This window comes from Gadus morhua, chromosome 14, assembly GCF_902167405.1.
Source record: "Gadus morhua chromosome 14, gadMor3.0, whole genome shotgun sequence".
In the NCBI taxonomy this organism is placed as follows: domain Eukaryota; kingdom Metazoa; phylum Chordata; class Actinopteri; order Gadiformes; family Gadidae; genus Gadus; species Gadus morhua.
Window position 1 is genome coordinate 12,331,010 of NC_044061.1, and position 17,692 is coordinate 12,348,701.

General features: G+C 45.0%; 1 protein-coding gene across 9 annotated transcripts in view; it reads left to right on the forward strand.

Moving 5' to 3' along the window:
- sox6 (SRY-box transcription factor 6) overlaps positions 1–17,692 on the forward strand; it is a 138,335-nt gene that overhangs the window by 27,339 nt on the left and 93,304 nt on the right. For 8 of the 9 annotated variants that reach the window (XM_030376198.1, XM_030376196.1, XM_030376202.1 and 5 more), the window contains exon 4: positions 2,464–2,514. The exons of the other annotated variant lie outside the window; for it this stretch is intronic. In XM_030376198.1, coding sequence (XP_030232058.1) covers positions 2,480–2,514 — 35 coding nt within the window. In that variant the 5' untranslated portion in view covers positions 2,464–2,479. The remainder of the gene's footprint in view (positions 1–2,463; positions 2,515–17,692) is intronic. 9 annotated transcript variants of the gene reach the window in all.

Below are 17,692 nucleotides of genomic sequence, written 5' to 3' on the forward strand. Positions count from 1 at the left end.
GGTGTTTCAACTTAGAATAACACAAGGCCGTGTGTCGTGTCTTGCGATCTGTTCTCTGGGAGTGGAGGCACAGATGAATGCCTCATGCCAAGACCCGCATGGCTGCCGCTAGCACATTAAATCAGCAGTCAACCTGACTGGAAGTCCAAAACGTGCACTAGGTTAAGGGGATGCGCTGAGGCAGTGTTAATGGCTAGCTTGTTGTCCATATGGTACAGCTTTAATAAAGCTCATTTGTTGCAGATGGTGAAGAGGGCTTGGTTAGGCAGAGCGAGCGCTTTTTTGGCAGAGGCACGTTCTTCGCAAGGGCTGCCGTGCTGTTCTGACCAATCCTGGGCCAGCTCTGTGTCTTTTAACATTGATGTCTCTCCTCCTTCACCAAAAACACTGCCCTTGGATTGTGGCCTGGTCTTAATTTAAAAACCCATGCTCGCCTTTTTTTCTTTTTTTCCTTTTTTCTTTTTTAGATGCGTACAGAAGAGCAACTACAATGCGGCTCAGTCACTTTTTCCTGAGTTTGGTCTCCAAACCGCACCTCTGCTTCCATAGGCTAACTTCAGTTGTCTCCATGACCACAAGACAGCAGGTCCAGCTGAGGAAACACTGGCACAGAAGGAAAATAGAAAGAAAAAAAAGAAAGAGCGAGAGACGTAAATGGCAGATATACGAAGGACTGATAGAGAGGTTTCAGAACATAAACAAAGATCGAAATAGAGACTGACTCACTTCCTTCCCTTAAACTGGTGTGCTTCTGTGATTCTACCAAATCCTCTGGGTGTCTTCTAGTGTTTCTGTCCCCTTCGTTACCCTGCAACGTTGGAGGTTCTGCCTCAAATGCCATCATGTAATTAGCTAGCATCAGGCCAAGCCCGTAGACATTTCTTTTTTTTTTTCATTTTGAGATGTGCGTGCATCGATGTGTGCTTCTGCATTTAATCTACGTGTGTGTGTGTGTGTGTGTGTGTGTGTGTGTGTGTGTGTGTGTGTGTGTGTGTGTGTGTGTGTGCGTGTCTGCCTGCCGCAGTGTTTGTATATGCTTTTCACACTCGGAGAATGGAGGCACCAGGCTTTATTTGCGGGGCACTATGCCGTGCGCTGTTTGACGGTGGTTTTCGCACGTTGTCACCGGCACTGTGCTGTGCTGCGCTGGTGCTGATGGCGTTCTGTGCACTGGGCTCTCCTGAGTGGTGGGGGGGGGGGGGGGGTGGGGGAGAGCCCCATAGCGGCCCTCCCCCCTCCGCTACCCCCCCCCCCCCCCTCCCCAAGACACTTTATTGTGAGAAAAGTCTCAGGCGAGCCCTCTGGGCCCTGTGGTTCCATTGCCTGACTAAACGCGGGCCAGTCTGAAAGGCACAGTGTCCTTGGGCCGGCCTCATTCTATTCATTCTCTCGCGGGCTTTGTCTCAAGAGCCAGTGGAGAACACACAGAAAATGCCAAATTGCTCATGTCACCCGAATGAAAGGTGTTCAGGAAGGACTCTGTTGTCGCATGATGTCATCTTGGGTTTTATACCTTCAGGAGAATGATCCTGCTGCTGTTTTTTTTCTCTTCCTATAGCATTGCACATTTTACAAAAAGATGCATTTTGTAACACTTAAAAATATACAATATGATAACACTTTCTGCCAATACACTGTAATTTTGCGTTGATATAATTTCCCAGAAATCACGTCTATTGACCATAATCAAAACACATCTCATGCTAGATTGTGAAGCCTTACTTCGAAACACTGAAGATGGTAGCGGAAGAGCAGCACCAAATCAATTCCTAGCTCGTTTTCAACAACATAACTGCGTATATCTACAGACTAATAACAGGCTAATGGAAACCTGTTGGAAATCATTTTTACCCATGTGCCTCCACTAACATAAATTGAGGGTGAGGCTTCTGAACGACCCCTGCAAGTGATGACATCATGACCACATCCCTCTGCCTGATTGGCCCTCCCCGTCCCAGCTCGAGTCCCTTGTGGCTGGGCTCCCAGAAGCCACATTTCCCTTGCCACACATGGGTTGCAGCTGGACCACCGTAGGACCTAATCTGAGCAGACTAGGGCTGCTGCCCTGGCTTCTGTGGCCACAAACATACAGATATTGTTGTGCACGGCGCTGGAGGAAGGCTATATGGAGATCCGTAGAAAGAGTTTATTTAATGCAGACATATCATTAACCTCTCAATTCAAACCAACGTTGTATGCAAATCCACTCCCTGGATGGGGAGAGGTATAATTAATGATGTCAGTTTCATGAAAAAATAAATAAAAAGGAAAGATTCTGTTCTTGTGTGCTGGCACCGCTTTAATTAGAGACAAGCCCGAGCGTACGTTCTACATTATTCTCGTTCTTACTTTTACTGCTCTCTTACTTCCATGCTTTTCCGTCTTAGCCTCTTCTTTATCTCTCTCCTTCTGACAATGTCACCGTAGTTTAAACGGTTATTCTGTGTATCTCTCCTGCCGCAGAACCCCACGCGCTGACATGGAGGGCTTTCTTCGTAGCAGCTATTTACTGAGGTTAGTTTCCTTTCTGTTGTCCCCTATCGGATCAAGGGTCGGGTAGGACAGGGGATGGAACCACAGGGCCGGTTACCAACAGTAGCCGACACCCCCATCGTTTATTCAGAGCTTCTCCTGTGTGTCTGTCTGTGTGTGTGTGTGTCTCTGTGTGTGTGTGTGTGTGTGTGTGTGTGTGTGTGTGTGTGTGTGTGTGTGTGTGTGTCTCTGCGTGTGTATGTGTGTGTGTGTGTGTGTGTGTGTGTGTGTGTCTGTGTGTGTGTGTGTGTGTGTGTGTGTGTGTGTGTGTGTGTGTGTGTGTGTGTGTGTGCGCATGCATGCATGTGTGTAGTTGAGACGGAAGTGAAGGGGATACTACCTTGTCTGTTGTGTGTGTTACAAGCAGCATGCTTACACTCCTACAGTCAGCTTCAGAGTGCATCTCGGCTCACTCCTAGCTCAGATCAAGGCTTATATTTCATGTTTGCTTATGCTCTCCACAGCTTAGTCCAGTATCTTGCTTATTTTGCGTCTCGTCCCTGCATGCCTTTGTCTAACATCTACTTCTCTGTCTGCTCTGGATGACTGACTATCTACATGGGGGGAGTGTGGGGGTTAAGGGCGTGGCCGGGCTACCAGCCCCGGGATGTGGGCTCTTAATTCCTCCTGTGCTGTGTTTGTATTAAAACCTACCAGAGAGATTACCATTTTGGTGTTGTCTTTACCCCATACCCAGTGATTCTAATTAAGTATGTGTGCTGTCACAAAAAGAGGAAGTCAATATGAGTGTATTTACAATTGGTGTGTTTGTGTGTGTGTGTGTGTGTGTGAGCTGGGGAGCCACCTCCAGCATCGCTCCCTAATTAGGCCTTGCTCATTAGAAGCCACCACAGCAGCATCTGCCTTTCAAAGCTGTTGTCAGCCAAACTTTACTAAAGCTAATGAATCTGCTTTGATTTCTTTTTCAAAAGGTCACTTATTTGATTAAATTAACCCGTTTTTTTTTCCCCCCCTCTGAACTGTTGGGGGCATTTTAATAAGAAAAGACAGTTTAATACAAATAGGAAAGACCCCCAATCAGAAAATAGCCTGTTGCGTCATCTTAATAGCACGCTGCATAAGGTAATTTCAGGGGATCCCAAATAGAACAAAAATAAATTGACCATGACCTTAACATTGACGTTTTTCAATTAATGATCCATGTAAAACGTTTGGGTAAGCAAAGGCATGTCTCATAAGAATTGTGTTTAAAAAAAACCAATCCATATATGTATCATACAACCCTGCTCTATTAGTTAAGCATTGTACCATACCTTATAGGATTTTCCTGGATTTGATTGAAGCAGTCCTATATTGGGTAGGGTACTCCATTGAAAAACATGTACCTGTATTTACAAATGCTACTTCCTGGAGATTGTCCTATGCGTGTATCATAACAGCAGCATAGAATGTCATGATTACTTTTTTTCTTGCGTATTCTTACAAGACAAGAAAAGATTAACCAAGAGACAACCTAAAATATCCAACATTACAACAGGCAACATAGTGATGACTCTTGACTTAACACAGTTCCTAATCCACATCCCTCGGTCAATGTCTGTTTCAATGCAACGAGGGACAGCTGAATGATGTTCTGTCGCACTGAGTGCTGACTGGAGGATGGGCATCTCAAAAATCAGGCGAAGATTAAAGGCAGGCTTTACTTTAGGGTTAGCCCTTTTTCCACTTGGCTGAGTCTGGTGTCCTTTAGGGAGGGCCTGGTGAAGATACGGTGGTGGTGGGGGTGGGGGGACAAGTGTGGTTAAAAACAGAGACAATAGCAACAAGATGTTGATACATGGATGATGGATGGATAGGGCGAGTAGACTTGGTGGCAGAAAAAACAGAAGAGAAAAATAAGTTGAATTGGGTCAAAAGGAGTTATTTTAGTGCCATGGCAGTGACGTATGACATGAAGTCAAGCTTGTGTTTTAATTGTTACATGTATTTTTGTGTAGCTCTCAAAAGGCACATGTTATCATGTTAATCCAGGATGAGTATTATGGTGTTCAGCTAACGGGACTTAACTTCTTCAAAAAAAAAAAAAAAAAGCAGCCGTTATGGTTTTGAGTCACACACACACACACACACACACACACACACACACACACACACACACACGCACAAGCACACGCACACGCATACACACACACACACACACACACACACACACACACACACACATACACATACACATACACATACACACACACACACACTTTGCTGGCAAGTTGGAGAAGTGATACTCTCAAAGTTTTGAGAAATGTGAATAATTTAAAATGACTCGGTCATAGTCATTGTGAGAAAGACATCAAGCTCCTCAGAGGGAGAATGAACCAGGTGGGCTCATTATTTACGCACTGAATCCTGATATGAAGTGACTGAGCTGTTTGGGACTTCCAGTTCATGACAAGCAATATATTCCTAACTGTAGCAGAGTGTTTTCTGAATTCTAAAGTAGGCAAATTGTATTTCAGCAGAGCCTTTATACAAATATGCTCACCTCAAACTGTTTGGCTTTTGTCATATAATTATTAGCCTATAGTTTTGATTCAACAAGAATGTAGAGTGTAGGGTGACAGAAGGAGAGAGAGAGAGAGAGAGAGAGAGAGAGAGAGAGAGAGAGAGAGAGAGAGAGAGAGAGAGAGAGAGAGAGAGAGAGAGAGAGAGAGAGAGAGAGGGGAGGAGAGAGAGAGAGAGAGAGAGAGAGAGAGAGAGAGAGAGAGAGAGAGAGAGAGAGAGAGAGAGAGAGAGAGAGAGAGAGAGAGGGGGGAGGAGAGAGAGAGAGAGAGAGAGAGAGAGAGAGAGAGAGAGAGAGAGAGAGAGAGAGAGAGAGAGAGAGAGAGAGATGGGGAAGGAGAGAGAGAGACGTCTCTAGCAGTGTCTGTCTAATCCCAGTGGACAGCACCTCCTCCTACATTGCTGCCATTATTTGATGTAATGAAAGGAGAAAGTGTACAACATTGAGATTGTTAATTAATTTAGCCTAACAAGATGAAGATAAATGAAACCACTGAAGGTTGACTAGGCTAAGGGGCCCACTTAGCAATCCCCCCCCCCTCCCATCCTCTGCTCTTCTACTACCTTACAATAGCACACAGTTCATAGGTACAGCGCCACATGTAGACAACCCCACTGCACCAGGTTTAGACCAGGAACCTTCTCCTCTTTAGCATTCGATCTTATTCCACCAGTTGTCCGCATATTATATTCTGGATGGGATTGTTCACGTCCCGGGCTTCATAGCTAATGCAATAACCCTAATTCCATGGATATTCTGTAATCTAATCAAATCGCCCTGACATCTTAGATAAAGCTCAGTTCTCTAAAATAAACATCCAAATTTGTATCTAATGTATCGATGGTAGCAGCGTTATAACAGAAAATAAATGAATATATCCTCTATGGGCGCAATGGTTGTGGTCTGTCGAATGATTAAAAACAATCACAGGCACACATACTTTCACCTTGTAACGTGCTAAATGCAGCCGGAGATAGATGAAGGTTATGTAAATGTCTCTTTTTTGCAGCAACTCTGTGGCCCCTTCACATGAGCCTGTGTGACTCCCAGCCTTTCAGCGTATAAAAGACTCCTCTCTAATGCGGCTTGGGGGCTATTTAAGCGGCAAGAGAGACAAAAGAGGAGAAAGCACATTTTTCTCAAAAGCCAGACAGTTGTCTTCATCCACAGTCCTTTTCAAACAAATCAGTAGTCTGTCAGGGCTCTTCTGCAGCAGATGATTTTGTGCAAGGTCTTCATGGCAATACAGAGCAATCATTATGGCATCCATTCTTTGCTCCCTTAGTTCTCAAGTCACCAACAATGGGTTGTTGATTGTATGGAAAACACCAGAACAATTATGCCCTCTGTTTTGGTGGCAGGGCAGGCATTTTAAAGTGTGATCCTCAATAATGGGCTCATTATTGTTATTCTTGAAGCAGGCCTCAGGAGAAAAGACATGGTTGCCCGCAGCACGTCATTATTTCGCAAATTTCGATTTATTCATCATGTTGTCTTTTGGCAAATAAAATAATAGCTAATTCAAAGTGAGTTAGAGCAGTTGCTGCAACTTAAAAGGTAGCACTCGATAGACCAACAATATGAAGAAAAGTGGTAAATGGAGGGATTAGAGCTGTTACCGTAGTAACTCCAACTTCCATCTGCGAGGGAACAATGAGCTTGTGTTCTTCCACCACCTAGGCTTGAAAAAATGGATGGCAAGAAAAGAGAGTGCTCTGAAAGGACAAGACCCTTTCTTAACAACAAAGTGGGATCCAGGCCTAATAGGCTCTTTGGTAAGGAGTTGTTAGGCGAGATCACTGGGGGATAGTGGAGAGAAAAAAGTCAACGTGTAATCCAAGGACAGTAAAGGTCAACCATGCTTTTTTTTCCCCCTTTTCATTTGTTCTTGCCTCCATTTGTCTGCTTCAAACACAAAACCTGTGGTTCAGCCATTTTAGACGTACCAAGGGGGAGAAGCACAGCCGGGGTAACATACTTGCTCCTCTGCTAGCTAAATAAACAGAGGTTTGGAAGGAGAATAACCTGCCAATTAGGAGCTGCTCGGAGCTGCTTAGACTGCCGCTTGCTTCTGTTTTACTGAGACATGAGCGTAAATACACTGGCATTGGCTTCAGTCAAGATACACGGGTGGATAAAACTAGGCCTTACCTTTTAATCTTCATAGTATATTTGTGCAGTTATTTCTCATCCATTTCAATGAAATACTGCATCAAACAAGAGATTTCTGATGCAGCTCATTGCCCAATACAGTGGATTTGGACACCAACAAGACGAAACATCATGGTGTTCCTACATTTAGGTCATGTTTAAACTCTGATGCTGTGCCTAAGAGGCTTTGCAGGGCTACGATGATCTACGGCAGTGCAGTGTTTCTCTTTTGATTTTATGTCCCTTATTACAGCAGCAATATGTCTGTTAAGCTAAGTTATGGCCCAGGCCAACGGAACAGCAGCACAGGTTAATGATTGTGGCATAACTAATTAATAGTTACAGACAGCTGAATAGGAATCCTGTGATGGGGATAGATAGCAGAAGGTGCGAAGAAGAGAATGGATCAGACTCAGTGTGAGACTAGGATGATTCTAGGAGTTGATTCTGGTGTGTAAAAGTGTCAGGTTCTAAGACTGTATCTGAAAAAAAGGTCTCTATAACTCATGCTGTTGGCACAGTTTGTTAAGCAAAATTGTTTTGTAGTGCCCATTTTCTTCAATTCAAATGTTATATGTAATACTAACAAATTATCCGCAGTGTCTTTTCTTGGTTATTCTTTTAGCATTTATGACAGCCTTTTGGCAAAAAACATTTTTCCCCCACCTCGTTTGAACACAGTGTAACATAGTCTGCCGAGGCAAAAACAGGCACTGGCGGGTGAGATAGCAATAACTTAGTGTGACACAGTCCCTCCAGGACCTGAGTTCACAGTGCACCTATCTATTTAGAAACTTAAAATGTATCGTAGGTTTTCAGAATCCTAAAGTAAGGATATATCATTGTCAATGACGATGATATAATCATGTTGTTTAAATGAATTTGTGACAATCACAGATCTGATAAGCATGTTGATGTCATGGATCTCATTAAACATTTCCTCATGTTTCTATGAGGGAATGTGCCATGTTTTTCTCAGTATGTAGGGTCTCAATGGTGGGCCTCCCCTCAGCACTCCAGCGCTCCTATCATTTCCCCAAGAGCTAAGCCTTTCAATTTACAATTCAATTATCATGTTAGCATTGTGATTAGACTTCTGTCTTCAAGGAATCAGACCTCGATGCTCTTCTCTATTACTCTCTTCCCCCTGCAATCACATCCCATCTGATGAATTGTGCACATAATTACGGAAGTTATTGGATATGCAGATCGGTGCTTACTCTGGGTGTGTGAGTCTTAACGAATTAACTCTAACTGTATCAAACAAGCACCCCTGATAAAGAGCCAGCTCGATAATGAGAGGGCCAATGTATGCTCCCACTCAGGGATAACAGACACCGCAATGGCTGAGACTCAATTAAAACACGATAACTACACACTGCTCTATAATCTGTGTTTGTGCTCTTTGTATGTGCACGTGTGGTGTGGCTGAGACATAATTCTCCTTAACCTCTCCTTAGCTTGTTCACAGAACTCAGTCCAGTGTGTGGTGTTTGTAGGGTGAGTGTGTGTGTGTGTGTGTGTGTGGTTATGAGTGTGAGCGTGTGTGTGTGAGTGTGTTTATGTGTGCGCTTGTGTGTCTGTGAGTGTGTGTTTGTGTGAGCGCTTGTATGTGTGTGTGTGTGTGTGCGCGTGTGCATGTCTGAGCATGTGTGTGTAAGTGTGTGTGTGTGTGTGTGTGTGTGTGTGTGTGCGTGTGTGTGTGTGTGTGTGTGTGTGTGTGTGTGTGTGTGTGTGTGTGTGTGTGTGTGTGTGTGTGTGTGTGTGTGTGTGTATGAGGCTTTGGCAATGGGCACAGCCAGCTCCACCATAGCAACCAGAACCGGGCAGTCCCTGCTGGTTGACAAACTGGCCGATGTGCAGGGTGTTTATGAATCATTCAACATGAGGTATTTCCCCCCATGTTACCCTATGTTGCTACCATAGTCTCACACCCTGTCCCATGATGCAATCCCCCAGAGGGCTTCATGGAAGAGACCGAAGCTCTTCGCAGGCACGCCCACTGTGAGAGCGATGTGGGAATTCTGAATGTTTTTGAGTGGCAGCATTTGTACAGGATTCTGAAAAGTTATTTTTCCAGTGCCAGGGGAAAACGGTACATCAAGGCCAATTAAATAATACAATGTATGGCGTGTGTTGCTTTTACCCACTGACTTGAAATGCAGGAAATTGGATTTGTTAGCCATTCCTTGACATGTACACCCGGATGGCTTTACCTGCGGCCATCATTAGCCTCTTTGTTTACATCGTTTGTACTTATTGCCCTTGACGTGGAGAGGGTATTTTGGGCCCAATTTGGCCCAATCCGAGACACAATTGAGAATGGAGGGAAAAGAAGGAAGGGAGTTGTATTTTTAGTGAAGTGATGCAGTTGCCATTTATAGCCGATATCCCGGCGTGGTGCTGGGCTGCCACTCTGCTGCGCCAAGCACGGAGGTTATTGACTGTCCCAACTCCTCAGCCCCCACACACGCTTCCCCCAGCCTGCACGCACACACCCTCGGCGACAACACACAAACACAGACACATATATAGAGCCAACTGCCAAAGACCAGGGGAGTTTATAGTAGTTCGTTTTTTAATATAACACCACATTGAAATGAATCCTCAAATTGCAGTCATATGTAATTGCACTCGGCATAAGAGCAGCATGAGCTGCTTCTTTACGTTCTGTTTCCCTGTTTTCCTGTGTTTTGGATTGCATCATCTAAATAACCTCGGATTACAGTTACAGCTAGCGCGCGTTCAGTCTATAAACATCTAGGGTGTAGAGTTTGGTAATTGAAACACTGTTTTTATTTATGAACTTGTATTCTAGCTGCTAGATTCCAATGCGTTGACTTGCTTGTAAATTACATTGAGACAAAAGCAACAGTAACGTCATGGCTTATGTGTCCTCCAGTTGAAGCCTGTTTTCATGGGAAGGACACCTCTGTCTGTCTGTGGACCGAGGCAGAGTGAGCGGGTGTGTGATTCCCCGGCAGTGTAGTTAACGGCACTATGGCTTGACACGTTTCCCCGTCGCAACTGTTCCCTGCATGTAATCAGGGTTGATAGGATGGTGTATGTTTATACCCATGGTTGGCTCGACAGCAGTCCGAGGAGTTAGTCTGAAGTAATGTAATGGGTTTACTGACCGGATCACTCTGGAGCGCCGGGACTTGCATCTAAGCATCAATATACATAAGAAAGAACTCCTCGACAGGTGCTGCACTGGCTCTCCGTTATGGCGCTTGACGTTTGACCAATGAGCCTTGGTCTGTGGTACTCAGTCACTCATGCTACTTTAAATCAACTGTTATGACTGTTGAGTCCCAGCTATTGTTTGGAGTGTGTGTTGGTTAGACGGTGGCCTGGCTGTGAAACGCCACATCTGCTCCCACCAGCTCTCCCGGAGTTCACATGTTGTCCAGCCTGGGAGGACAGTACAGAAAGGGGGCTGAAGTCCAAGCAACGGGGGGGGAGGGGGGGAGGGGGGGAGGGGGGGAGGGGCGGGCCCTCACCCTCTCATGTCGCTGAGCCACAATCCCTATCATGCCGGCAAATATTTGTCTAGCCTTCACCCACTATTTGTCTTCTTGTTCTGTTTTTCTTTGTTCAGTTAAAATGTGTTTGAGGCAGACAGATGAACAGTTTCCAGAGCACTGTTTGTGGATTCTGTTTGTTGCACAATGCCTGCACATGGGTGTTTGGCCCCTTGGGTGGTTGCATCTGTTTTGACACTTAACTATAAGGATGTGTTTGTACACATTTAAGCAGTTTTTCAATACACGGCTCATTTCAAAGGTTTTGTGCACACAGGAATACATTATTTATGAAAGATATTAACACTGCGATTCCTAGGCATAAACCATTGTTACTCTACGGCTTTTAATGTCTGATTTAAAAGGGAACATTTTTGTTTAATATGTTTATGATGGCCGCCATTATTCAGCTGAAAAAAGGATTGTCATAAATGTTATTTTGGGATAGAATGGGTCTCTTTGTGCCAGGGAGGCCCTGGTTGATATATAGGAGTAGTTTGAGATGACCAGATTATTTCCTGGTGGTTCCAGGGAGCGAGGCGCGCGGTAGCGTAGCGCCGTGCTGGGCTGAGGCTGAGCGTAATGACTGTGGTGCAGAAAACCACAACAGAGCCGGGCATAGGCTGCCTGGGAACCAGAGACCCCTGGCCCCCAGCCAGACACAGACACAAACCTGGCCGCACACTCCTGTCCCTTCTTTCTTTCTTTCCTTCTTTCTTTTCTTCTTCCTTTTTTTTTCTTTACTTTTGTTTTTAAACAAAGCAATGTAGCTCATGATTTCACTGCTAAGACGCTGTCGTAGACAAATGTATTTGGAAGCAGACGGTAAACACATGATGGATACACACATTGAGGTGAAACTGTATTTGTAAACATGAGCTAATCCACACAACCACATTTAGAGGGACGACATGCAGCAGGACAATGAAAATATCATCACAGTTCTTACAAGGGGAATACAAACTGTCGTGTGGTACCAACCACTGCCCGTTTTTGTTTGGGCAACAGTTTGCATGAGGTGTAAACTGACGGTTAGACTTTCATTTTGACGGACAGGCTTTGCTATCTTTTTCATTTTTTCAGGGAGGAATCACCAGACTGCGGAAGCGATCTGAAACAGAGCCTGAGTGGTCGGACACATGGTTAGCAATGGACTGCTTAGACATTTTCTGTTACAGTCAGCGTCTAATCCACTACAGTGCCTGCTCTCCTGGAGTGGAAATACAGCACTTTTCTTTTCCCCTTTCAACCATGTCTGTCAGCTCTGAGTTTTATTAGGGCTATGTTTCACATTCATTTACACTGGGCTCTCTCATTGCAGTGCTGTGAATGAAACCATCTTAGCATTGCTAAAACAGCAGCTTGTACATGTCTTCTGCGAGCTAAATTTCAGGGCAATTACTCAGATCAATGGCATGGTTTTCTGGTTCTGCTCTCGTTTTTTTTTTTTGCCCTAGTCTCTCTCTTTTTGTATCAGCTGTCAATCAGCCAGGCCAACTTTTAACCACCTCCAAACAGAGCTGGGTGCCAGCCATTCATTTGGTCCTTCACTTTTGCTCTCCCCTTACATTCAACCTGTCACAGCGATACACACTGTTGACCATGCTTTCTATTCAACAGCGGGCAAATGAATTGGTTTCAGTGGTTTAAATCAGCAATCAATGTCAGTTCCCCAACATAATAAGGCTTAATCATAAATCTTTGAGGTGTGGTCCGTCTGACCCCTATTCATCATGGCTCTGGTAGATGGCCTCATCTGGGTGGAGCAAATTAACTACCCCTTTCTGATTTTCCGATTGACGCGTTGAGCGAAATGTGGCTGCTCTCCTTCCCCTCTAATTTTACCCTGCGCCTTCTCCTTCTCAACACACACGGCACAAACAGCAAGCAGAATACCTTTTTTATTTCTTTGTACTCTAAGGAAACACAAAGAATACCTTTGAAAGAAAAAATCCCCCAAAAAGAAATTCCACACACACATTTTTATGTGTGTGTAATTTCTAAAGTAAGAATTGCATGCCTTAGTCAGAAGGGCGAATATGTGTAGAATAATAAAGTAATTTTGGCATCTTTCTTTGTCACGTTTTTGCAACATATTTTTGAACCATGTGAGTTTTGGTGAATGAATGGTGAAAAATGTAGAAACTTAAGAATTTGGTTTGGGGGATGGTGCCTGCTCAGTGCTGTATTACAATAGAGCTGCTAAAACGACAACAATTTGAAGGTAATAATTTCCCTATATCCACGAGTGAGAACAAAAAAGCTTTTCTCTGCCATCAGATGCTACAGCTTTCCCCATTTGATTATTGCATGGCTAGGGATGGCCTTCTACACCCTGACAAAGAAAGCCAGTAGGACTGCACCGGAGAGTGCGGTGCCACTGTGTGTCCACATTCCAGATGTCACGCATGGCCGTTGTAACAACCCTGCGTACTTTGGGGCGCGCAAGCTGCCAATAATGACCTCATGATGCCCAGGCCAAAGACTGAGAGCCGTGAGTCTCCTGCCATGCAAACACAATAAGCCCCCTCCCCTTGAGACCCATTCACTGTCACCAACACTCTATGCTTTTCCTGCTCTCCGCAAGATTATCTTCCATAATTAGCCATTGTTCTTGATTATTTGGCCCTAAATGTAAGATTTTGTTTTTTCTCCAGGGCACTCAATGTCTTCCTTTTTAACTTGTGCTTTCCTTTCAGGCTTCTGTATGTCCTTTGCATGCATTATGCATCCCTCTAGAAACTTCTGCTGTGTCTCCTATTTATTTTTGGCAGCCTGGGCCTGCGCCACAGTTCTGTGATAGATGTTAACACCTTTTTTGTTGAACTGAAACTCTTTGCCGTAAACGCTCAAGTGCACTCAAGTTATCTTTATAAATGACAGAATGGACCTTGCCTGAATGGGGCTTTGTTAGCCATGTTCCAAAAGGGGGGCCCCCTCTATATTTCATCTGTCACTGTTGCTTTTTTTCTTTTCATTCAACAATGCTCGATTGTTTCCCTGAAATCAAAAAAAGGAAAGAAAATCAGGTTCAACGGACAGGAGAATTCTGCATTATTAGGTTCCTTCCAAATTCCAAGCCCTGTTTTTCTTCCCCTGTGCTCACAAAGGGCTCATAACTTACTGTCAACCAGAAGGCCAGCCACAAAGCTTCTCTGTCGCTAAACAAATTATTTGTGTTGCTCGATGGCTTGTCTCGTTGCAATGTTTGCCTAATTGCCAAAACAGCAGCGGAACCTGATCTCCATCCCCTAGAAGTTCTAGGGAGCGCGTGCAGGCTAGAGGAAAATGAGGTGGTACATGTTCTTGTTTTGCAACCTCTCCTCACCTCGGGGGAGTTGGGCAGCCTTGCTGTCTAAGAGCAAAGCTTAAGTTGAACTGAGCCTAGACCTGTTGCTGTCTTGGGACCTCTGTTTAGTTTTTTTCAGAATCAGCAAGCACAAAGTGAAAAGTCAGCCTGAAAAGTCAGACTGAAAAAGTAAACGCGTGAGAGCAGTTTTGTGAGAGAGTTTGTGCGTGCTTGTGTGCGTGAATGTGGTATGTGTGCGCGTGCATGCGTGCCTCTGGCTCTAGTGTGTTTCTGCATGGGTGCAGAGAAGGAGGAAAGGGAGCGAGAGGAAGCTCTAAGATTGAGAGTGTGAGCAGACAGATACTGTACACACAATGACACCTGCATCCGTCTCTGCCTGCCATGGCCAGGGGACACCAGGCCGTCCCACTACAGTGGAATTCACAGTCGCCGCGATGGCAGCGTTTGTCAAATGCGCCGGCAGTCAACGCATTCATAGCCACTGCTTTGTCACCACATCGCTGAGGACGGGCCGCTTGTGCACTCTGACTCTCAGAGTTTCGATTGTTCAGTGGTATGCGCCAAACCGCCGTATGAAACCACTCGCCATGGCCACGAGCACACCCGTTTTTTTTGTTCACGCCGGCTTGCTCAGTTCACCCACGGCGATTATAAATTTGGGTTCATGCAGCCGCACAAGTGTTACACGAGAGATGTGAAGAAGTTCCTCTAAAAGAATATTATCAGAAATTATTCACCCTGCAAAGCAATTATCAATGCCCTGCTCAATATGTAAAGTGTGCACCTCAGACGGCTTGCATAATTTGTCCTGAGTCGGGGGAGGGGGGTTTTAACGTGGGTAATTGTTATAGTTAGTACGAGATCACACAGGGTGGATACAGAGACTGAGGAGTGGGTGACATCCAGGCATTAATTGAATTTACTTGTAAGGTCAACAATGATGGAAAAACCATGCCAGTGACATCCATTAAAACGAAGTAGCTGTTGGTGTACTGCAGGGTACCTTTGTACCTTTGAGCCCTTTGTATATTGTTTGTATTTGTATTTTGTTTAAGTATTTCCTATTTATGTATGGGGAGCTGAGTGAAGAATAGAGACATAAATATGATTAGAGAGAGCATAAGGGAGAGAGAGAGAGAGAGAGAGAGAGAGAGAGAGAGAGAGAGAGAGAGAGAGAGAGAGAGAGAGAGAGAGAGAGAGAGAGAGAGCATTAAAAGACAGAGTAACAACTGTGATATACTGCCTCTGATACAAGCGTATTAGGTATCCAGAAACGTGGCACAGCATGGCACGGCATCACAATGGAGGGTGATAATTTAATTGTGCTAAATGGTGAATAGCATGTCAATTCCCATCCAGCTGGGAGCTGTCAGGTAGTAATATCTCATTATGGCAGGTGAAGAACCCAGAGGAACCCTACCATGGCACCTGTTAGAACAGGAGGAACCCCTGAGGAGAAATACAGAGTGGCTTCTGCTCTCTCTAGCTCTCTCGCTCTTTCTCTCTCTCACTCTCACACATACACACACACACACACACACACACACACACACACACACACACACACACACACACACACACACACACACACACACACACACACACACACACACACACACACACACAAACAGACACACATGCAGCCATTTGAGCTAATGCATACACCCAAGGCAGAGACGATAAAACCCCATAATCCACAGGTTTCTTTATGATATTTCTATCACATTTAGATACTTACTGATTATTTGCACTAATAACATTATAATATCTATGTATTATGTATATATATTAGTTTGAGTTATTTTAACAGTATCTCAGGGTGTTATTTCATCCACATATATCAATTTAAAATTGAATGGTTTAGAGATATCAACACATATCGACACACACATAAAACATATTGTTTGGTGGACATGTGTGTGCATTGGTGCAAGCCACTGCTGGGCTTGTCTTTGCGATGGCCAACATGTTATTTCTATCCGTTATTGAATTAGGCTTAAGTCCTCTTGATTGGGCTGAGCACATGTGGGAAGGTGTCTAAAATGCTCCCCTTGTAGGGACATAGGATCATAGCACAGAGGGGAGAGGTCTTGGGAATCACACACGCAAACACATACACACACACGTACTCACACACACATACACACAAACACACACACACACAGAGACACATACACAGACAAGCGGGCGGGCAGGGGGAGGAGTCAAGCATCGGGGTGTGGGTGATGACGTGCGGCTGGCCGATCACCATTGTATATAAAAGGTTACCCGTGCAAGGGAGGCAGGGGCAGGAGGGGGGGGGGGGTGTGGCTGGGGGGTTGGGGGGCTGGAGTCAGGGGGTCTTTACGACGCAAGAAGGAAAGAAGATAGCGGCAGACACTCGGCCTGGCGGTCATGGGACCTCTCCGCGGACGGGCCGTGCACAACACCGCTCACCAATTAAACAGAGGTTGTTGCGTGATGTTGAAACACGATCGTCTGGAACAATTCATGACTCAAAGCATTCCGGGCCATATGAGCCGGGGCTCAGAGAACTCCTAATCCCTAAATGTGTGCAATATTGTCCGCTATATATAGGCCGGAACACTCTCTCTTTCTTTCTCTCTCTGTCCATCTCTCTCTCTATTGGAACCTCTCTCTCTCTCTCTCTCTCTCTCTCTCTCTCTCTCTCTCTCTCTCTCTCTCTCTCTCTCTCTCTCTCTCTCTCTCTCTCTCTCTCTCTGTGGGACCCCCCCTCTCTCCCCCCTTCCCCTCCTCCCTCCTCCCTTGCGTCTAGTCGGCAACGCCACTGGGGCTTTGGCTTTGAGGAAACAGGCAGGAAGGCAGCATTTCATGCACTTATTGATTAGTTTTGTTTGTTAGCTGTCCATTGTTATGGAGTAATCAAGCATGAGAGAGAGCGGCTTGCCAAGGTTTTATGGGCGGCCCCTTCCTATTTTTTACGTCTCCCCATCGCTACGTGTGCAGAGAGACTATTTTGTACTCATATTTCACACAGTCAGATGAAATTATGAATATGGATCAAAGATTTGCCACGGTGTAAGAATATACACAGTGTACTAAAGAATGTAAACACAGTTGTTTCCCTGCTCAAACGTTCTCTTGCATCGTTGTGGTGCAACGGCATTATTATTGAATAAGGGATTCGGGATAACATTTGAAGCACAAACAAACACACACATTCACTCACATGCACAAAAACACAAACACACATACGTGGCCACGCACACAAACAACTGTCTATCATTTGTCATCACTTGAATTGCCCCTAGAGGGGAAAAATAAGGCAATGTGATGATCCCCTCTTCATCAAAATGCTATCTTATCTATGTACGCCGTACATCCTAGACCCTTCAGCTTGAGCCACTATTTGCTCCAATGAAAAATATAATACACTTGCAGTTCATGTATTTGGAGAGAAACATGGCAGCACTCCTCCATTTCCCCTTCAATAATATGTGGTGGTATTGTATAGGGCTTGTCAGGGGCTGGGGGGCGGGGCGGGGCGGTGAGGGTTGTAGTAGGCGCTCTCTAGCTGGCCCACCGCAGCCCCCCCAGCATTGCTAATAAATTATTAACTCCTGCTGACAAATACTGTTATGGAGCTCGCTGCAGATCTGTTGCGTTCTGCTGTAGACGCATGTTCTCTGAAGA